The sequence below is a fragment of the Uranotaenia lowii genome, chromosome 3 (assembly GCF_029784155.1).
Source record: "Uranotaenia lowii strain MFRU-FL chromosome 3, ASM2978415v1, whole genome shotgun sequence".
Classification (NCBI taxonomy): Eukaryota; Metazoa; Arthropoda; class Insecta; order Diptera; family Culicidae; genus Uranotaenia; species Uranotaenia lowii.
Window position 1 is genome coordinate 358,753,638 of NC_073693.1, and position 23,620 is coordinate 358,777,257.

General features: G+C 35.0%; 1 protein-coding gene across 1 annotated transcript in view; it reads right to left on the reverse strand.

The window, feature by feature from the left end:
* Window positions 1-23,620, reverse strand: part of LOC129754005 (uncharacterized) — an 85,521-nt gene that overhangs the window by 50,869 nt on the left and 11,032 nt on the right. Inside the window, exons 2-4 of the mRNA XM_055749859.1 lie at window positions 20,257-21,839; window positions 20,008-20,193; window positions 19,683-19,940 (exon numbers count right to left, since the gene is read on the reverse strand). Coding sequence (XP_055605834.1) covers window positions 19,683-19,940; window positions 20,008-20,193; window positions 20,257-21,734 — 1,922 coding nt within the window. The 5' untranslated portion in view covers window positions 21,735-21,839. The remainder of the gene's footprint in view (window positions 1-19,682; window positions 19,941-20,007; window positions 20,194-20,256; window positions 21,840-23,620) is intronic.

Genomic DNA, 23,620 nt, shown 5'->3' on the forward strand with positions numbered 1-23,620 from the left:
AGTGCGGCGCGTCTAACGCAGATCCAGATCACTTCCTGTTTACCTGTTCAAATTATGGAACAAGGAGATGGACGATATGGAAAATCCTGTTGGCGAAAAGAATTACACCAGATGTTCAAATAATGCTCAAAAGTCTTAACACAGAAGTCCTCAAAGTAGTAGCAAACTTTTTTATCGATTGCAAAATAGATTTGTAATTTTGATTTATGTTTTACCATTTGGCCCGCTATGTGTTAAAAGTTAAGCCAAAATTCTATAGTTTTAAAATAAAAAAAAAAAAAAGCGGCACCTGGAAGAGGAGGAGCTCAAGGAGCTGGAGTAGCTGCTCCGTTCCCAGGAAACACGAAAATTCTATCAGAAGCTCAACGCACGCATCCCGCAAAGGTTTCGTACCGCAAGGCAAAATGTGCTGGAATAAGGACGGAGGTATCCCGACGGACAATCGTGAGGTGACGAAAAGGTGTAAGCATCACTTCGATGAATACCTGACCGGCATACTTGCGAGACCAAGGCGTTGGGGGAAGGTACATCGCCGACGTAGCCAACGACGTAGAGGAGCCACCCCTATGCATGTTGGCCGATTGCCTACACTGTCTGATGATCTGGATTTGAGACACAGGACAGCTACCGGAGGAGTGGAAGGAAGGGATAATATGTCCAATCTACACAAAGGGAGCCGAAACCGCCTACAAAATGTTGTCCCGAATCCTACTCCGCCGCCTAACGCCACAAGCAAAAAGATTCGTGGGAAGTCATCAGGTCGGCTCCATGAAGGGACGGTCTACGACGAACCAGATCTTCACATTACGGCAAATCCTTCAAAAATGCCGTGAACACCAAGTCCCTACGCATCATCTATTCAGAAAATCTATTTGAACTCCTATGAACACGCAGAAATTTCGTACTAGATAGCGTCACGAGATTCAAGTGAACTGACAATATCTCGGCATTGAGATAAAGGAAATTTTATTCAACGATAAAGTTCTAAAATATGTTTATTCTTGAAAAACGAAACTCTTCCTAGACAAATGCAATAAAAATATTATGCCGATTGCTTCTACGCGGAAAGAGAATGTGATAAACCCGGAAAATTTCGCTCCCAGATTAGGAGCATTTCTAAATCACGTAGCAACACTTCAAACACGAGAGGCAAATCAGCGAACGTGTGAATATCGATGATCAAAATTTTAATTAGCCCCCATTCCACCCTTCCTCGGCCTATAGTGGCCACCTGAGAGGGAAATTTGCGGTGTGGTGTAACCTGGTAGGTATATAAGTCTCCTTGCTTGCTTGACTCATCCATTGCCCATTGCGGGTAGCAGCAAGCAGCGGTCGGTGTTCTCCAAGAGGGGGGCAAATCAGATGCCTCTAAGGTGAAGGTGTACAAAAATAGCTCGCTCTGACTCTGCTGAGACTAGAAGAACACAGCGGCTGATGGACTACTACTCACTACACCGAGACTGGTCGCTTGATCTTTTTCTTTCTTTCTTTCTGACGTTCCGCCGGACACACGTGAGCAAATCTCAAAAACCACGAATTTCAAAATACTAAACCATATGATCCGTTGGCAGTTGAAGGTAGCCGCACATTTTGGTAGTAGGTAAGGTACATATCATCAGTCGCATCGCAAGTGCAAGGATTAAATATGAAAGGAAGATGATGCATTGCCTCCGAGTGGAACATATTAATTTAATGTATGTTAATTATTATTGGCCACTTGTACACACATACAAACACACACGAAAAAGTTTGCGGCTAATCGCACATGTTTCGATGTGGTGTTATGCGACGACAAACCTTGACAGGAAGAGGCGACCAAGAGAGGACGTAAATAGTAGATGGCGAGAGCCAGATACCAACATAAGTATATTTATGTAGGTATGTAACGGGCAGCGATCGACCTCGGTTTTTCATTTTTTTTTTTCAACTTTTCTTTTCCTCTATTATAAAGAGATTTGGCCGGCGGTCAATTGTGGTCGCGCCGAAATAAACATTGTTCGGTGAGCGTTTCAATTAAGGCATAATTGAATCTTATTTAAATGCTACACATTTTAGGTTAACCAACCACTTGTCGCAAACACGCGCGAGACAGATCGGTCGCGTAAAATTCGCTTTCTTGACTACTCTTTTAACAGCAATCCGATCGTAACGACATCCTCCCGCTAGGATTTGTTTTCATCACCAGCCCACACTTGGCAATGCAATGGAAAATGGTTCCAATCGTGCTTGAGGACTTTTATCAACAACAATGGCAACAGATGATGCCCATTCCAAATGCTTAGTGACATTTTCACAGCTTCATTTGCTTGGCGCTTCAGCAATTTTGCGATGAAACAAATCCACTATAATACTGCATGAGCATTAGACACATTCCACCGTGACGTAAAATCGCTTTTCCAGACTTTTCGGAACTGTTGTTGTCAACCAATTTAGTTGAAAGAAAAAAAAAGTGTCAAAAGGACGCAAATTTAATTTCCTTCAAAATTAATATAATTTGGTCATTAAAAAGTTTAAGTGGTTTGTGTTGTGAACTTGTGATCAATTACTTTAGTGACGTAAATTCACGCTAGAATTGGCATTTTTGACTTCAGTACATATCACTTTATTTTCCTGTACTCTCTGTAGGAATAGGATATTGGTGTCTTCAATCAAGTTGTAGAGAAAACAATTTCCCACAATTTGGAGTTCATAAATTCTCGATTGTTATGCCCCTTTAAAGTTGTGACCTGAATTCACTCAGTTAAAACAGAACAGGGTAGTGTACTGAATTCACGTCACAAAATTTCAAATTATTCTGAAAAATTCTTTAGAGCCTTCAAATTTTATGTAGGGGAGAGTGGGGTATCGTGGGCCATGGGGAAACGTGGGCCACTTTTAATATCTCAGATGTGTGTTGAGATAAAAATCTCAAACCAACTGTCATCGTCGTCGCTTTGCGTAAGCATATATTTCTATATGTTGTTGACTTAAATATGCATTATAAGCTTTTTTTATTTATTAAGCTAAAAAAAGTTGGAAAAATTTACTTACATAATTAAAAAAAACACCCGCTAATTGCATCAATGAAGAACCTAAAGTTCATAACAAAAATATGCTCATACTCTCATGAGCTTATTTTGTCATGTTCTTTCACATGGAAAAGAAATTTTTGATGAAACATCAATAAGTCACACAAACGCAACCAATTTGCAAATCATAGCTTGTGGGGAATCGTGGGCCACACATCTTGAACCACCAATATTTTTATGTTTTTATACACATTCAGAACTTAAAATACGTTTTCCCTCTCTGCAAAGTTTTCTTATGCCAAATGAAAAGTTATGAAAAATATTTTGTCCATCCGATATAAGGAATTTTGCCAAAACGTTCGCGAGCCAGGTTTTGGAATCTATTCGATCATACACAGCTTTTTTTTTGATTTCATCATCTGAAATTTCTTTACAATAACGAAATGAATTATGAAATCACAGTTTTGGGTTTGACACGAATGCCAAAGCGTTGGTAAAGTGTCACAAATAAACAAAAAAAAAACAGTTTTGGGTCAACTCATAAACTTTGCATGTTATTTAGTCAATTTGAATTTAGTGGCCCACAATTCCCCACCATTTTTCTAAATCCAAAAAATATTGCTTTTTTTAAAACAGTCAGAATTTGGGGAAAATAACTTATTAAAATTTTTAAAAAAATACCATATGATATCTTGAAAATGTAGAAAACCATACCATTTATTATTTTAATTTTATCTTTTATAATAAAGAAGTTATGGAACAACGAAAAAAGTGGCCCATGATTCCCCCCTTTTTTAGCTGAAAGTCGTTTTTACAGAAAAACGAACTGGGCAACGTTCGAATGATGCAACGTTTGTATACCACTGAACTGACTAAATTTATAATTTAATATTATCTAATCAAGTTATCCTTTAATGATTACTAAATTATGATGACATAATTTCTCAAATCTTAAGCTTGGTTTTTCAAAGTTTTTGATTTTCATATAAAATTAAATAAATAAATCGAGCAAAAAATGTACAAATTTCAACATTTTCGATGGCGTTAAAAACTTTACCCAGTATGACGGGTTGGCTCAATGATATCAATAACCTGCAAACTTTTTACCGGTTTCATCATCCTATACCAACACTATTGATGTAAAAAATTTTTTCGACAATCATCTATTTTTTCAAATAAATATTTTTAAAATTCAGTTACCTTTCCGGGGTAAGATGCAAAAAAATGCAAAACAAAGAGACAACTTGTTAATCTTCTTCCCATATGCCAGATTATGATTGTTTTTCATCACGCTTTAGCAATAGTGAATTTTCATTCATCTAAACATTTTTATTTTTTTATTTTTGTTAGTATTTTTTTACCCCTAAATGTATGCAGCATCCATATGTTCAGAAAAAATGTAAAAAGTATGTATATTAATACAACCAAAAATTACTGCAGTTGTTATTTTTATGCGTAATGGCCTTTATGGCAGCACACATTTATAAAAAAAAACCACAAATTTCCATATGTTTCCATATATATGCACAAAAGCGACTTGCTTAAATGACTCGTACACAAATGAAAAGCACTAAAATTTAAAACAGTATTTACAGTACCGTTCATAATTGTATAGAAATTGGAAGGACGCGCACTGTTTCTTCGACTTTGAACTTCCATAACTTTTTACTCTGATAATGGTTTTTGATCAAATTTTTTGCGTTAGATAGATCAACTATCTCACTATTATATAACAAAATTTGAGCTTTCTGGAGTTTGTGTGGCCTGAGATACAGTAATTCTACGAAAATCGGACTTTTTGGACTTTTCTCATTTAAACTGTAATATCTCTGAAACTACGCTACATTTTTTATTGAAATTTTGCAGAGTGATTGTTGAAATATAAAGCTAGCATGTCAGAAGTTTTCGAAAGATTCTATCGATGAGATCAAAAGTTACGCGAGGTGCAATATTTCAGGCATGAACCTAGAAATGCGATTTCTATAGAATTTTGGACGATTCATGAGAACAATATCGTTTCCATCCAACAATCAGACAAAAAGTGTCTGGCAAAAGCAATGAAGAAAAGAAAATATGGAATAAATGTTCCATTTGTGTTTTGAAATCAGAATCTCACGATATTGTTTTGAATTTTTGGATGAAATAGATTTACTGGTTGTTAAACAGAGAATATGATTTTCCTATGGAAACATTCGTCCAAAATTATATAGAAATCACATATCTAGGTTTATGCCTGAAGTATTGCAGCTCGCGTAACTTTTGATCTCATCGATAGAACTTTTCGAAAACTTCAGACATGCTAGCTTCATGTTTCAAAAATCACTCTGCAAAATTTGAATAAAAAATATAGTGTAGTATCTGAGATATTGCAGTTTGAATGAGAAAAGTCCAAAAAGTCAGATTTTCGTAGAAATACTGTATCTCAGGCCACACAAACTCCAAAAAGCTCAAATTTTGTGATTTAATAGTGTGATAGTTGATCGTTGAAAAAATTGATTAAAAAATATCATTAGAGTAAAAAGTTATGGAAGTTCAAAGTCGAAGTGACAGTGCGCGTGCTTCCAATTTCTATACAATTATGAACGGTACTGTATATAAGGAAACATGCGCGCCTCAAAAAAACTCTTTTCAAAATGAAGTTTTTTATCATGTTTGGTCCGGTTAGTCAGCTTAATATCAAACAGTACTATTCCTTCGAATAACTCAGCTAGGAATATTCTACTCCTGCCTGACTTTTCACTTTTCTATAGTTAAAGAATGTTCAAAATAAAATTTCCTAACTATTATGTAAGTACCATAGCTGCCAAAAAATTAACAGCATTTGAATGTTCATTTGAATATCTCGGTTTTGGTTATACTCCGTTTCTCCTTAGTCTTTCGGAAAAAAAATCTCAATGTACTCTTTTTGACGCTGCAGGATAATATATGTGACCCTCATCTACACTGATCTGCATTAAAGTTAGGTTTACTTGGCTGGGTTTGCAGTTTTTTGACTGGGTGAAAATTGACTGTTCGAACGGGAGATACCTTTACCAGGCAGTTCTTTGCATCCTTCGGTGTGCCAAAAGGATTATGACCCTATTATGATCCCATCAATTCTTCGTGTGCTATGTAGAAACTAAACTTTTTCCGCGTAAACGACACATGAAATTCACGTAAAATCTTAGTTGATGGCTAACCGTCCTTGTTTTTGGATATTTTCTCACGAGCGTGCAGAAAAGTGATGTGATCCTAATAAGAAATTAGAGATGTACCGAAAAGTGGTATTCGGCGAACGACCGAATACCGAATATTGACCTTTTTACTATTCGGCCAAACGAATATTAGACCGCTGCAAGCTTTGAATGGAAATTTCAAATTCTTATATTTATACACGTCTCATAACTTTTTTGGTTGTTTTTGCTGCCTGAATTAGCAATAAAATATTTGAAAGCGATCCATCCAGTCTTAAATTAGCGCCAAACCATAACTTTGGATGAAATATTCCTTCGTTCTTGGAGTACAATTCATGTGAACAAAGCACAAAGCTAACTTGTACCCGATTAAAAATATTTGATGTTATACAATTTTTCTTTATTTTTTTTTTATTTTTAGCATTTTTGGCCGCTTTACTAGTGATCAGACATTCAAAATTTTGACAGCATTTTGCTGCCTTTGAAAAGTACTTTCAGACCATTTTTTTCAAAATTTTAAATATACGCGTTTAAGAGATATTTATGATGTAAGAGGAAATGAAAAAAAATTGCACAGTTTCCTTCTAAATCCGTCATTATCAAACTGATAGCTGACAGTTCACAGCGTGGAAAACTATCGTCCTATTTCGATTTTGAACTCTATTTCGAAGATTTTGAAGTCTTGATGCACGAACGGATATATGCTGCTGTTAAATCTTTGATCTGCGAGGCTCAACATGGTTTTGTGAAACAAAGGTCGACCGTTACCAACCTGATGCGCTACGTAAGCTCATTGAGTGACTGTATGGAGAAAGGTTGTCAAGTCGATTCTATCTACGTTGATTTTGCGAAAGCATTCGACCGCAACTAATTGGAAAGCTGGATCGTATAGGTTTCCCTGATTGGGCACTTGACTGGATTGCGTCGTTCCTCAACAACCGTCATGCTTTCACGAAAGTTAACAGCTTACGTTCGAGAACATTTGCCATCCCGTCAGGTGTAACTCAAGGAAGCCATCTCGGGCCTCTTCTCTTCATAATCTTCGTTAACGATCTCTGTGCAACTCTTCAATCCGATACGCTAATGTATGCCGACGATCTGAAGCTTTTTCGAAAGATTGTAAGCACTGTAGACTGCCTCACCCTTCAAGCTGACATTGTCTCGTTAGAAAACTGGTGCCGAATGAACGGAATGCAGGCCAATGCTAAAAAAGTGTAAGATCATCAACTTACCCGTTCACGAAACATGATCAGATTTGACTACCAACTATCAGGTTTCTGCTTGAAGAATGTGAAGTCTATTCTTGATCTGGGAGTGGAAATTGATTACAGACTTATCTACTTTCTCCGAACACATTGCGCTTACCTCTGCAAAAGGATTTGCTGCACTCGGGTTTTTGCGCCGGAACACCGAAGGTTTCGACGACATAAACGCACTGAAAGCCATTTATTGTTCGTCAGTTCGTAGCATACTGGAGTATGCCGTCCAGGTGTGGGCTCCTACTCAGATAACACATTGCAACCGCCTAGAAAGGGTTCAACGTAGCTTCGTCAGATACGCTCTACTGCGTCTCCCGTGGAACGAACCGCTCCGACTTCCGCCGTATGAGCAGAGATGTGCCCTGATATCCTTAACCACACTTGAAAAGCGTCGTATCGAATTGCAGCAAATTTTCATTTTTTTATACCTTGACTCGCCGTGTCTACTCCCCATACATACTTCAACGTGTCAATATCTACGTACCGTAAAACGGGGTAACATTGATCACAGGGGTAACTTTGACCAATAATAAATTTTTCCACATTATCATCAATAACTCAGTTTATAGTTTGAATTTTGGAAAACTGTTTTCAACGTTTGAAAGCCTATAAATTGAGTATTATATAGAAAAAAATTGATTTGTATTTGAATTTTTATTCTTGTTTGCAAAAATGTAATTTCAAAATCTTAAAATATCTTTTTCCAGAGCTCTCGAAAAAACAGCTCTCCTGATGATACCAAAAAGCAATTAGAAGCAAATGGCTTGTTGAATGTGAAAGAATAACTTTTTTTCTTTGTATATGTATAGTTAGAGTGCTCTTTTTAGAGTCATTTAAAAACCAATTTTTGATATTTAAAAAACAAGGACATTTTCATAGAGTAAGCCCGTATTGGACAAATGGATAGGAATCCTATCAAATGGTTTACTTTGAAGAAAAAATAAAAATGGAAATAATGGGAGGGCCTAGGGAATGTGTGGAGGTAAAATTTAATTTGTTTTTTTTTAAGGTAAAACTAAGGCTATGATCATTTAGTATCCGGGCAGTTACAAACGTGTGTATTTTAAAAACTATTCATTTGATCGAAAAACTTTCTATGGAGGAAATGAAGGTGTTAATATGACATTTAATTTAAAAATATAAAAATAATATATTTATCAATGATTTCGAGAAATTCTCTAACTTTTTCATAAAATCTCTTTTTTATCTTTGCACACTTTTTTTCGGTCATGTATTGATTTATTTTTTTACCACAGAAGCAAAACCTTTGCAAAATCATGCTATTTTACACAAACTCACCTGTAAAAAGCAATTAGAACCGCGTTGGAACCTTTTCATGAGTCGGCATCTCGAAGAATTTGATTTCTTAAATCCGGTTTTAACATACATTTTTTTGTCCTTCAGAACACATCTGTCATATTGTGTAAAAACCGGATGCACAGATTGCGATCTTTGGAACTGGTCATTATTAGTTATTTACTTGGCGTCTAATAGTCAGACAACACTTTTTGCCTGCCGGAAATGGATTTTTTGCATTACTTAAGGAGTCTGCATTCAGTTATCCCCAATAACCATAGACTTTTTACCATGTTTAAGATCAAGGGTTCCAATAAGATGCTTGGTTTGAACTTCGTGAGTATTCTAGAGTGGCTCCTTATATTTCTTAACCATTTGTTTCGAAAAAAAAAATCAGAAAAAATCAACAGTTCATAAGCTTTCAAGTCAACAATGAAGAATTTTCGACGCGCAAAATGCGTAAAAGGAGCAAATTTGTGCAAAATTATTTTTACCATGTCTTTTTGCGTCGTAAATATCTCAAACACACGTAAACTGAAAAATCTATCAAAAATAGGCAAGATAGTCCTTTTCATAACAAACACAACGCTACTAAAGTTTTGCATATCCGAGCTCTATTAACGTAGATATCACCGAAATAAAGTGCCCGGATACTAAATGATCATAGCCTTATTTAGCAATTGTTATAATTTTTGCCTCTAAATGTATGCAGTATCATTGTTCTTTATTCGATTATAAATGTTTTTGAAAGAAAACGTTAAAAAGAAAAGTAAAACTGATAAACTAGCATTGGTAAATATTATGAATTTGTTTTGTATACTTTGTGAACAAGAAAACTCGTTAAAACCGTCCAAATAGAGACTGATCAATATTACCCCAAAGCATCAAATTCTGAACAGAGACGAAATCAATTTTTTAATCAAATTTAAAATAGTCTAATAAATTTCTTCAACCATGTTTTACATTTATGCGAGTCCAGTACTGGTTTTAAAAATATGAAACATGCCACATTCCCCTGAACAGAAAAAATAATCGAAAAATATTTAAAAAAGTGATCAATTTTACCCCGGATCACGGTACCTACAAGGTACCGCATATGGCAGAAATCATCCTATTGACAAGTGTTGTGAACGTTTTAACTCAGTGTGTCACTTGTTTGATTTTAATATGTGTAAACGTAGGTTTAAATTAGCACTTAGCAGAACTTCTTAGATTTAAGCTATTTGTATGGATGGTAATTCAACCAAATACGATAATAATTAAAAAAATAAACCGTTGTTTATTCAAAGAATCATTGTGTGTGAGTGGTGGAAAAGTATGCAAACACTATCCAAAATGTCCACAAAGTTCAAATGAAGCATAAGAGTGAAGCACTTGATCCGCAAATACGGTTTAGGGTCATCAGGAAAGTCAAGTCTCATACTAGCGTTTTAAATTTCGAATAAGCAATAAACTAAGTACGGATTGCTGAAATTTCCATAAAAAAATTTCTCCGATATGCTGAAGTGTTGCCTAGTTATGAGTCATTCAAACCAATCAAAAACAATTTTTATTCTAGTTTCAGAGTTCGTAAGCTGTATAGCCAGTACCGAGGCAATGAGACAGGTGATTTCTGATGGACAACAAAACTCACGAAAAACTATATTCCAGATAAATTCCTGTGGTTGAATCCTATAACCTTTCTGATCATGGCAAGGTCCCTAGCATATTAAAGTTCGTATTTGCTGGTTTTTTTGTATAAAATATAACGGTTGGCCAAGATTCTGCTCCTGTGAAAAAACAAAAATTTTCAAAATGAACACTTAAGTTTTCGCGCCTAAAAAGAGTAATCTTGTATCTACGATCTATACTGACCGTTTATACTTTAAGTTCCATCTCATGATGATTTTGCTTCGTTATTGTCAGATTTTGCCAGCAGACATTCCATTAAAATCGCTTTGAGGTGACTTAAAAATAATCAAGTTTTGTTAATTTCGATATCGCTGTATCCACTTAATTGTGCTCAGTGTCTTTTAATAGAGAAGTATTGGACCGAAAAAAAGCAGAAATTGAAGGTGGATGATGCAGCGACCTAAAATACAGATTAGACCAAGTATAAGTGGGAAAAACTGATGAATATCATGTCTGAAAAAAGTGTGCGCCTCCCGATGGGAGATACCAAGAATAAAGAAGAATTTTTTCTTACAAAAATCGATGAATTATATTTTTTAATTTTTTTTTATGAATTATCATAAGATAACCTACATTTCCTTCATAGAAAGTATTTCGATCAAACGAATTGTTTTTGAGATACACGCATTCGCTACTGTCCCATTTCTAAATGCACTAAGCTTTAAGAAGATAAAGCATGAAAAAATGAAGGAAATCAGAAAAAAATGAAATAATGAAAGTTTTTGGACGAGATCATTTCGGTCAGGCTGATGTTTTTCTTGTTTTAGGTGGATATTTAACAAGTTCTGAAATGGAGCGTCTTTTGAATTTTACCAGTGTCAGTTTTTTTACCTACTCTCAACGAAATGTATTTATAAAACGAGCAGATCAGCTTTCCAGATTTCCAGGTCTTACGATCGTAACCATTTCTGGTTGTCATATCTGACAGTCAAATCGTCGAAAACATTTCAATATAAGTTTGGATTTCGAAATCATCGAAATTTTTCGGTGAGTTTCATAACAATCAAACAAAAGCTACTCCTCGAGTAGCTCGAAACGTATAGATGACTAGTAAACTGTATTTGGTTTTTATTAAAACTCACCGGACATCGTCCATAATTTCGAAGTACAGACAATAGCGGTGATAAAACCAAAACTTCAATTAATATAAGTTTGTCCGCTTGCTTGTATGACTATCTCTCATAGTGCGTTACCATAGTTGCCATAGTTACCACAGCAATTGTTTTATTTTCAAAATAAACAAGAATCAGCGGCAAGGATAGGCATGAAGTAAACTTGAAAAGTTAGGCTGGCAGATTTTATAAGGTTTTAATTCATATTGAAATTAAATTTTTTTTCAACAAGTAAAAATAATAATTTGATTGAGAGATTATATGTGCGTCCTAGTCTTAATGAATCGAGTGCGAGTGGTGCGAAAAACAATGGAATTTTATAATATGCTTTTTAGAACCTTTCAGCGCGTTTTCGGGCCTGATGAACCTTTGTTTTTTCGTTGAAGCAATTCAAATTGTGTTCAATGCTTCAAAAAAATTCTTATTAATTTTGATGAAAATAATTATAAAATATTCGTTTTCAGATCAGAGATTCAAACAAATCATTACCTAATTAGATTTTTTGGGTAAATTCAGCAAATTATATGAATACACACGGAGTCGCCCCGATATTTTCCTTGAATATTTGGGCACGCCCGAATTAAACCGGGAAATCTGGAATGCTATACGTTCTATAAACCGTTCATGTTAATAAAATTTTGAAATCGATTAAGAAATATATAAAATTGATTGATAAACATAAGAAAAAAAAAAAGCCAAATTGAAAATCATTATCCTTGTTTTGAAGGTAAAGGTATTGGACAATTGTTCGAATAAAAAACATTTTAATAGATTAATCCAGCATAATTTCAATATAGCTTTATGCACAATGTGCTTTTTTTATATTATTTAAAATAATCTTTTTCATTCCATTGAAGTAATTCAAAGGTGTTTTATTCAATAGTTGAGGAATGAAAATGTTATGGCATAATTTACTAGCATTCAATTTTAATTTACAGTTGAATTTACCTAAAATCTAAATGATTTCATGTCACCCTAACCTGATTCGCTTCGGTACTGCCATCTTATAAAAATAAAAAGGGTTTTAAATAAATACGACAGATGGCAGATTTGTATTTCTCTAGCAGAAATCTACGCAGGAGGTGATTTAAGAGATCCATTGGAAAAGCACTACTGGTATAAAGACTCGAGCTCCCAAGCAAAATGTTCCATGACCACTACCTTCAAGGAAACAAGAAAAACATTTTAAATGATTCCTATCTTATTGGATAATTCAACGCAAAAAAAGTATAGTGAGAATCGAACTCACTGTAACATCTCATCTCGGCTTTCCAGTCCGATATCTTACCTAGTGAACCATCTGAGTTTACATACACACACAGCGCTCGGTACTTCATTCGAAAATATCCTATTGATACGGAATATCCTATCCTATCCGCTGGGAGGACAATGCCAGTTATTGGAAAGCTTGTTAATGCCGGTCCGGCATAGAATCTTATTAGTTCGTTATTGGAGTAGATTCTGATTCGTGGGTGTGGTAATGAGTGATTTTCGACATACAACTAACACTATATTTTGCTGAAATGACACAGCCTCCTACTTCGATAGCAGTCAGCCCTTCTAATTACACTATCTACAAGTCATCGAAAATATAAAATATTATAAAAATGTTCAACCTTTATCACCTTTATCCACCTTTGACCATGACAAAAAAAATTGTGCTGAAGCCTTTATTATCCATTATTTTTTTATTCTCATAACATGATTGGAACAACAACATAAAAAAATACAATAAAACCTATTTGCATTTTCATTAAGCATAGCTTTAACAATAGCTATCGGATTAAATCTAGGTAGAACATGTGACAATAACTTTATTAAGGTTTCTTGTCATAAATGAAACTATGGATTGAATGATTTCCTGCGATGACCTTAGTGTACTCCTCCCATAGACTCTGGCTTGGCAACTGATAACTCCCTACGAAGTCACAGCTTATGTCCAATAAACATAAATCAATCATGTGGTAAGATCTATATTGATCAGTCCGTGTCAGGCCCAGCCAAAAACTGGCTTAGAATGATATAAAAATAATAGTTATTATTTTGACACAAAGGGCATCCACCACCATCTTACCGATGCCGATGCCGATGTCGATGTCGATCTCTACAACATTCTCCTAAAGTGCTTTCAGGGTCACATTTCTCGTCGCTAATCCGGTGAGCAGTGCACGCTGATCAAGTTTCGAGTAGTTACTAGGTAGCCGAATACCGTTGAGCAAGGTCAGCGCTAAATCAATGAACGATAAAGGGTGGGTCGGCCCAAAAGATATGTATGTTCACTGCCATCCAGCTTCACAAAACCCACTTGCTTGCTACATATTGATTGAGATGATTGATTGGGGAATTCCGGTTCTTGAGCTCGTTAGTGAATTCGAGTATCAACTGGTTGGCAAACGGATTTCTAAACAACAGTCTCAGCTCCAGTTCCAAGGGTGCATGTTTAGTTAGATGCACTTTCTTCCATTCTGCGAATCTTGCTAATCCTGTCGATCTAACCAGTTTAGTGGAAGGTCAGCGTGCCAATTTCGTAAGATAGAGAGCTCGCAAAAACAATAATCACCGCTGGAGATCAACGGTATCGTTTCATTTGAGAGACTAAACATGTCAGAAAAAATCTGATCAGTAGCTGATTGCAGATCAGATCAGATCAGTTTCCAATAAAACACGAGCTCGCGTCCAGCTGATTTGAAAACAACACCCAGCTGGAGCAAATCAAATTTACCACTCATGAAAACCTCCAGCCGCCCCAAACGAACCTGTCCGCGAAGAATTAATCTTCATTAGCAACGGTAACAGAAATGTACCTTCTACCTATCTACATGCCAAATTTGACAGAAATGCGCGGGTATTTTTGGAGCTGAACTTTGACACGCTGTCGAATGCATGCTGTGCGGTTTGATTCAACGTTTCAATTTTTTTCGAAATAGAAAATAAAAAAAAAAAGTTTGCTAGACGCTATAATAGAAATAGGGTTACTGGAGAAAAAACATAGAACAAACACGATTTTCTGCCGTTGTTTTTTAAAAATTAAGTTTAAAAAATGATCGGCATAATATCATGTGAGTAAAAATCCGGGCAGCAAAATTTGTGTCTGAGCAATATCTGGACTAGTGATCAAAAGTCTGTGTTTCACAGACAAACCAAGCCACCTTGCAACCCGGATGGTCACTGATAGTGTTTTTGTTTTTTAAAACTTTTTCATTGGCAACGGTTGAAAATATTCTTATTCATAAATGGAAGTAGGCGACGGTTGAGAAGGAATCAGATCTTCTCGTTTGTCTGTCATAACAGAAATAAAGTCGTTGAAATAGGAAAATTTTCAGTGCGTTGAGATATCATCGAAGAAAAATTTATTTAATTTGGTTTCATTAGTAGCTATAACTTTGGATTGAAGCTCTAGGTGATTAGTTTTATCACCCATTCAGTTGGATCCTTGGAAGATGTCGTAAGCTATTTTGAGGGAGCCATTCTAAAGTTAAGTATCCTACTGTATAGGTATATGTATTTTGTTTTCTAGAATAAATTTTTGCAGCCTAGAAGTAAACATCGATATTTTAAAAATGCAAGTTAAAATGAACAGAAAAATGTATGTTAATACCAACCAGAAACGCAAAATTTCATAAGCTTATGATAACTCTACCATAGATCATTAGAAGAACAGAAAAAATGTGTACCCCCAAAAAAGAAGCAAAATTAGACTAAACTGTGCGCCATCGAGCCGCCACAGCACTTAACAAGCGCCAAAAAAGAAAGCCAAAACGACCGAACATAGTGAAGAGAAAAAAAACCATAACGCAAAGCCCACCATCACCAAGCTCTTAAGGGTCGAATAAAATTGCGCGCCATGCAAATCCGCCTGATGATAGCTAGATGGGGCTGTCTAAGCGTTTGTCGGTGAAGAAAGTGGGGGTGACAGAGGTTGTGTGGCGTAATAAGACGTGAACCGATTAAGTATCGAGCCAAATCACTGCTGCCACTTTGCCTGCAGCAGGGGCCAACAAGATGGAGATGAACGAAGAAAGAAAAGGTTAGACGAACCATGTCATTTTTTGAGAATTCATTTAGCAAACACCTCCTAGGAATACATACAACACACTCTTTTATGCGTTAGACAATTTTGGGGTCGAAGTTTTCGGGAGTCACGATCTTTTTTCATTGCCAGAGGCTGATCGCTAAAGTGGGTAATTAAACAATACCAGAAAGTAAATGCAGCTCGATGCAAGTCATCTCCTTCGAGTGCGAAATTTTGGATGGGGAGCTAAATTGAATTTTCGATTTTCGAATTTGATAATTTGGTACTTTGACAATTTTGACAATTTTGACAACTTTGACAATTTTGAAAATTTGGACAATTTTGACAATTTTGACAACTTTGACAATTGTGACAATTTTGACAAATTTGACAATTTTGAAAGTTTTGACAATTTTGACAAATTTGACAATTTTGAAAATTTTGACAATTTTGAGAACTTTGACAATTTTGACAATTTTGACAATCTTGACAATTTTGACAATTTTGACAATTTAATTTTGACAATTTAATTTTGACAATTTTGACAATTTTGACAATTTTGACAATTTTGACAATTTTGACAATTTGGACAATTTCGACAATTTGGACAATTTTGACAATTTTGACAATTTTGACAATTTTGACAATTTTGACAATTTTGATAATTTTGACAATTTTGGCAAATTTGACAATATTGACAATTTTGACAATTTTGACAATTTTGACAATTTTGACAATTTTGACAATTTTGACAATTTTGACAATTTTGACAATTTTGACAATTTTGACAATTTTGTCAATTTTGACAATTTTGACAATTTTGAAAATTTTGAAAAATTTTGACAATTTCGCAATTTTGGCAATTTTGACAATTTTGACAATTTTAACAATTTTGACAATTTAGACAATTTAGACAATTTAGACAATTTTGACAATTTAGACAATTTTGACAATTTTGACAATTTTGACAATTTTGACAATTTTGACAATTTTGACAATTTTGACAATTTTGACAATTTTGACAAGTTTGACAATTTTAACAATTTTGACAAATTTGACAATTTTGACAATTTTGACAATTTTGACAATTTTGACAATTTTGACAATTTTGACAATTTTGACAATTTTGACAATTTTGACAATTTTGACAATTTTGACAATTTTGACAATTTTGACAATTTCGACAATTTTGACAATTTTGACAATTTTGACAATTTTGACAATTTTGACAATTTTGACAATTTTGACAATTTTGACAATTTTGACAATTTTGACAATTTTGACAATTTTGACAATTTTGACAATTTTGACAATTTTGACAATTTTGACAATATTGACAATTTTGACAATTTTGGCAACTTTGACAATTTTGACAATTTTGACCATTTTGACAATTTTGACAATTTTGACAATTTTGACAATTTTGACAGTTTTGACAATTTTGACAATTTTCACAATTTTCACAATTTTCACAATTTTCACAATTTTCACAATTTTGACAATTCCGCAATTTTGGCAATTTTGACAATTTTGACAGTTTGGACAATTTTGACAATTTTAACAATTTTGACAATTTTGACAATTTAGACAATTTTGACAATTTAGACAATTTTGACAATTTTGACAATTTTGACAATTTTGACAATTTTGACAATTTTCACAATTTTGACAATTTTGACAATTTTGACAAGTTTGACAATTTTAACAATTTTGACAAATTTGACAATTTTGACAATTTTGACAATTTTGACAATTTTGACAATTTTGACAATTTGGGATATTTTGATAATTTTGATTTTTTTTACAATTTTGACAATTTTGTCAATTTGGCAATTTTGACAATTTTGACAACTTTAATAACTTTGACAATTTTGGAAAATTTTGACAATTTTGACAATTTTGACAATTTTGACAATTTCGAGTTGGGGTCCTTTGGCAATTTTGACAATTTTGACAATTTTGACTATTTTGACAGTTTTGACAATTTTAGCAATTTTGACAATTTTGACAATTTTGACAATCTTAACATTTTGAACGATTTTGATATAATAATACTTAAGATTACTAAAATTAAAAATATCAACAATCTTCACAACTGTAACCAATGTGAAAATTTGAAAAAAATTTGCTTTCTGTTTAATTTCCAATTTTGATGGTTTGAATATATTTTAGAGCACTGATGATTCTGATAAGTTGGTCTATAATGTGAATTTTGTCAAATTTGCCGTTTTTATAATCTCAATTACCGTAAACTGGGGGAACTTTGATCACTTTTTTCATTCATCTTTGAATATATTGGAAGGGATTGCTTTTTCGTAATACCTAAAAGCTTTAAAACCCTTACTGAGGTGAGGAGTATTAAACATGATCATTGATTGCAGTAAATTCAAACGACATTGGAGGTTATAATTAAATGTTTGTTACAAAACCAGATTTCGAGTTTCGGGGAAACTTTGATCACTCTGGTTTTTTCGTATCTTATCATCTTCAAATTTATTGTTTTGATGCCATTTAGCACAGAATGCTCAAAACATCGATAACAGTAATTTTTTGTTTGGACTCAATTGAATTTTTCAACGTTTTCTATCAAAATCAAATATACTCGAAAGATGGACAATATTGCTGCATACATTTAGGGGCAAAAATTATAAACATTTCTCAATTTTTTTTTGGCCTCAAAAACAAATAAATTTTTACCTTCATGCAATTCCCTAAGTCCTCGTATTGTTCTTATGTTCTTTTTTTCTTCAAATTTAACAATTTGATAGGGTTTGTAGCCATTTTTTCTATACGGGCTTGTTCATGGAAAATGACCATTTTTTTTAATATCCAAAAATTATCATCAAATGACCATAAAAATCACACTTAAACTTATTCTAAACTAAGAGAAGAGTTGAAATTTCACATTAAACATCCCATTTGCTCCTAAATGCTTAAATTTGATCAGGAGAGATGTTTGTTTGTGAGCCTTCAAAAAACCAGATATTTTAAGAATTTACAATTAAATTTTAAGTAATATAAAAAATCTTCTAATAAAAACCAAATTAAGCTCGTTTGTACCTCAATCTACAGGCTTTCAAACGTAGTAAACAGTTGTCAGATATTTTAACTTTACACTTAGTTAATGATGATTATCTGCAAAAAATTCATGTTGATCAAAGTTACCCCGCAGATCAAAGTTCCCCCAGTTTACGGTACTTATCATTTCGAAATGTTTGTTAACTTTGTAATTTTTGATGACTTTGTCAATTTTTATCTATCTTTTGGCCCATCAATTTTGTAAATTTGATTAATTGTGTTGATTGATTAATTTTATATTTTTGTTAATTTTGTCAATTGTCATTGTGTCAATTCTAGATTTGTCATTTTTTCAGTTGTCCTTCTGTCAATTTTTAAATTTTGTCAATTTGTCAATTAAAACAGTTTTGTTAATTTGTTATTTTTGATATTTTGATCAATTGGTTTTTTTTTCCAAAATCATTTCAATTTTAAAAATTTGATGATTTTGTCAATAATTATAATTTTGACAATTTTATTTAATTTTGTTTCTATGCTTGATTGTCTCAATCTCTTAAGATTTGATAAATTAAATTTTTTTGAAAATTTGTCATTTTGTCATAAATTGCAAGGAAAATATTTTTTTTGCGAGAAAATAAAAGATTTTGTTTTTCTAATTCTTCCCATTCGATGATTAGGATGATTATTCAATTTTAGTTTCGGGATAAACTATCATAAATTGGCAAGTTTTTTGCAAACCTATTTTTTACAAAAGTTTCCGTTTTACGACATAATTTGACAAACATTATTCCTCCATTTGTTTATGGTGCATGAAATTTAAATACCTAGTTTCCATTTACGTTTTAAGATGCTACCCTCACACTTTGAAGCAGGAATATATGAAATTTGTGTTGTCTTGAGTAAATCAATTCAAGATGTTCTAAAAAGTAGCCTGAAAGCGTTCCATGTAATGCATCAGTTACTAACTTATCAAAACAATTCTGGAACTAAAATTGTTTTCTTGCAATTCAAATACTTAGAATTACATTTTCTAGGAGTCTGTTTCAAATGAAAATATCCATTCGATTACTGGAGATGTGTATAAACAAAGCTGATTCAAAAAATAAAATCAATTATCCAAACGATCTACTCACTTGACGTTCTCCTTGCGCATTCGCTCGATGTACTCCTGCTGGTATCGACTTTTCATCACAATCGTCGGCGGCCTCACGGAAAATTTGATGCGCAACGAATCGTTGCCCTCGATCAGGAATCCCTCCTCCACCAGGCGTTCGTTTTCGATCAGATCGTGCACCGGACCGGACTGGTGCTGCTCGAAGTGATCGATCTGGAGCAACCGAATCGACCTGCTGGAATCACTGTCGTGCAGCAGCTCAATGCAGTATTCGTATCTGGAAGGAGATGGTACAAAGGGAATTGTCAAAGGAGGTTTTAAGCAAAAATCAGCCGGAGACAAACCTTCCGGGGACCCCTTCCGTCATCATGAGGGTCACCGAGAGATGGTCACTTTTCCAAGCGTGCAAACGCCAACCGAAGCCGAGCACATCGTGCAGCACGTCCGATGTTCGACACTCCTCGATCGGTTCGATTGCCTGGTAGTCTTTGATGATGAAAACTTCGGACCGAAACTCGGGAATGAAGTCACTGTAATAAATGGGGTGATATGTGAATCCAATCGACTAGCCTTTACAATTGACAAATTTTTACCATTCCAGCTCCGACGGAACCGGTCGATGCACGAAGGAGGTGCTTGGTTTCTCAATCAGACGGGAACAGCGTTCTAGGAATTCGCCGTCTTTGATGAGAAGATCCGACTTTGGACAAGCCCTCAGTTCGGCTTCCAGCTTGTTGTATGCCGATTTGATGCGCAGCACCTCATTGGCTACAACGTCTTTTTGTTCGTGAAGGTCGGACAGCTTGCGGTTCAGCTGCCGTTCGATGCATTCTGCTTCGGAGTGTAGCAGTCGACTGAGTTCCTGCAGTTTGCGAGCCTTGGACGCTTTGACACAGTCGATATTTCGGTCGATACTGTTTATGACCTTGGCAATTTCTTCTAGATAATCTGTGACTGTGGCGAATTCCTGTTTGATTTTCTCTAGCTTTGTATCGTAGATTGTATTGATTTTCTTGAACATATGTTCGGTGTGCTGTTCATCGTGCAGAGCACATGTCTCACAAATACAGCAATTGCAGGTGAGACAGAAAAATATCATTGGCAGTGTATGTAGCAAACAGGTCGAGCGTTCTTCATCGCTGTCGCCGTTTTGTGAGGTGGGAGAAATACTCTCCCTCAGATGATTGTGTCCGTTTCTTTTTGTGTCATGTTCTGCGGACTGACTTTCATTGGATGCTACCGTTTGGGGTATTGTCGTTTGACTGTTCGTTGCTTGCCCGGCAGAAGACTGTTTGAATCCATTCCGCCGGTTTGGATCAACGATCTTCTGAGCCGGTGCTGTTTCGCTATTCTCGTAGGTTCCATTCGTGTGATATTCCTCAATTCCTTTGTCCCCATTACATAAGTCTCCATTTGAAAAACCTTTTGGCTTGGCCAAGTCGTTGACCATCGACTTTCCGTTTACTTGTGGATGTGGCTGTTGTTGTTGCTTGCGGTTGGCATCTTTCGATTTCTTCCCTTGACGCCCGTTAACGGCGAGCATCTTAGTCGGTGCCGCGCTGCTATTGACCATCGGAGCTGATGCAGCATTCCTGTTGGCGTTCAACCGCTGAACCAGCGGATCATTTTCTATCACTTTAACCACTAGCTTGATCGATCCCGAAGAAGGGCCTGAAGTCGCTTTTGGTTGTTCTACACTCGGCAGCGCCTCACCAAACTCTAAAACAGGATTCGAATCGGATCCGTTGTCGTTCTGCTGTCGGTGATGATCGTCGACAAGATCCGTAGCAATGGCAGCACAACGGACCAAATCGTCGATCGGCAGCTTGGAATGACAGTTGGGACATTCGCTAGTTTTGGTTTTGCTGTCCGTGAGCCACTTTTTGATACACTGAAAGCAGTACTGCTTCGAGCACTTGGGACAAAGGCACTTGGGATTGCGGGGTTCCTTCCAGCACAGCAAACACTCACTGGTCACTGGTTTTCCCTTGAGTTTGCGCAGAATTACACCGTTCGGTAGGATCGCTAGGCTGTTGTTATTCCGATCACGGCCATTGCGATTTTCCATCATATGTTGGAAGCCAGATTGGAAGCTTTATTTTTTGTTTGGTTTGCGTTCAATATAGTCAGGAAAAGGGTGCAGTAATTTAGTCAGGAAAGGGTGTACATTTGCTAGCTACAAAAGTGGGGTTGGTTAGAGCTGGTAAGCAATTAAACATTTGACGATTTACAACGAGACCTGTTGAATCCGATTTCTTGCCATATAAAGAATGAAACAATTCCTCATAGAGGTAAATTTGTCATTTTGTCTCAAATTGACAATGCGGGGATCGCGTGTAGAAGTTCTGCTTGGGCCTGTATTTGAAAATAAATCTTTTTTGGTTATGATTGGCTCAATTAGTTTATTTTTCTCTGCAAATCCTTAAATCAAGCATTTTATAAGAACTACAGGCTCGATTATTGTTTGTGTTACCTACGTAGAATTCTACGTAATACATTTATGATTATACAGTAAGTTGTTTTAAAGGTAAGATTATAAAAAAAAAAACAAAAATAATGCTACCGATGCTTGACGTCGACACAAATGTTGATTAATTATTGTTTGATGACATCTGGAATGTTTTTCCAGTTAAGATGTCATTTCTTGCGGACTTCAGCTATCTTTAATATTTTGGTGATTATAGGCAATAGGTAGCTTTTCCAAGGGGTTATCATTTTAATTTGTACAGCGAATCCAATTCATAATTTTCTTCACTGTACCACGAATATCTTCAAAAGGATCTCATGCAATCCCAACTCCAACTTTTACACAAACGGTTTCTCGGGAGAACTCTTAACACTCAAATTGAATTTGGCTGTTAAGAATTCCATGAAAATAGTATAAAATTTGCGGAGCCGAAACAAAAGTGTGATGTGAATTTGGCATACGCCTACTTCTCTCACTTGATCTCATCATCTTGGTTAGCTTTAGCTCTATTCATGGCACTCATGGCCGTAGGAACCGGAAGGGAAGGGGGGGGGGGGGGTGTTTGGGAGATAAACATCACCCCCCACCCCAAGGGGATCCAAAACAGCAAGCGCGGTATTCTACTCTGCACTCAAAATTTCAAATTCAGAACCAAATTATGATAATGGAGTAAAGTTAATCAAGAGTAAGAATCTAGGCTAAAACCTGATGCCAAAACCTCAAAATCCATCCCAAGTCAAAAATTCTGCTATTCTTTTAAAAACATTTCTCACTTGTTAATCGGAATTCAGGTTTTATCCGGAATTCAGATTATGTATCCAGTTCAGGATTCTTGATTTTCAGTACAAATAATCATAAGAAATTTGAATTGAAAAGCTGCTTTGAAATCCTGGTTCAAAGTTCTGTTTTGCATTTAATATGGAATTTTAATGAATATTTTAATATTAGTTTCTGGAATATAAAAAAGGTGGAATTTTGTTTTATGTTTAAAGCTTCGAAATGGCAATCCAAAATTGAAAAATCAGATTATGAATTTGTAAATTCATATTACAATTCTGATTCGCAATACAGATTAAAATAAATAATTTAAATAGTGAATTCAGATTAAAACTGAACTAAATTTTAAATAATAGATTCATGAATGAAGGCTCTAAAACTTTGCTCATAAAATTCTGTTCTGAGATATAATTCGGAAAGCGTATTTTTTGTACATTTCAGAGATCGGATGGAAATTCGGATACAGATTCAAAGCGTAGTTTTTGAATCAAGGTTCAGTATTCAGATTCTTGAAATGAAGAATTAATCACCGTAAATTTATTTTATGAAATTATTTTATCGGCTATATCGGTGAAATTTTTTATATTCTTTGAGAAAGAATATTTTAGAATTGAAAGAATATAGATGGATAGAAGATTAGAATAAGGTGAAAGATGTTGAAAATGATCGGAAGGGTAATTTAAATTTGAAAATTTTTTCATCACATTTCATCG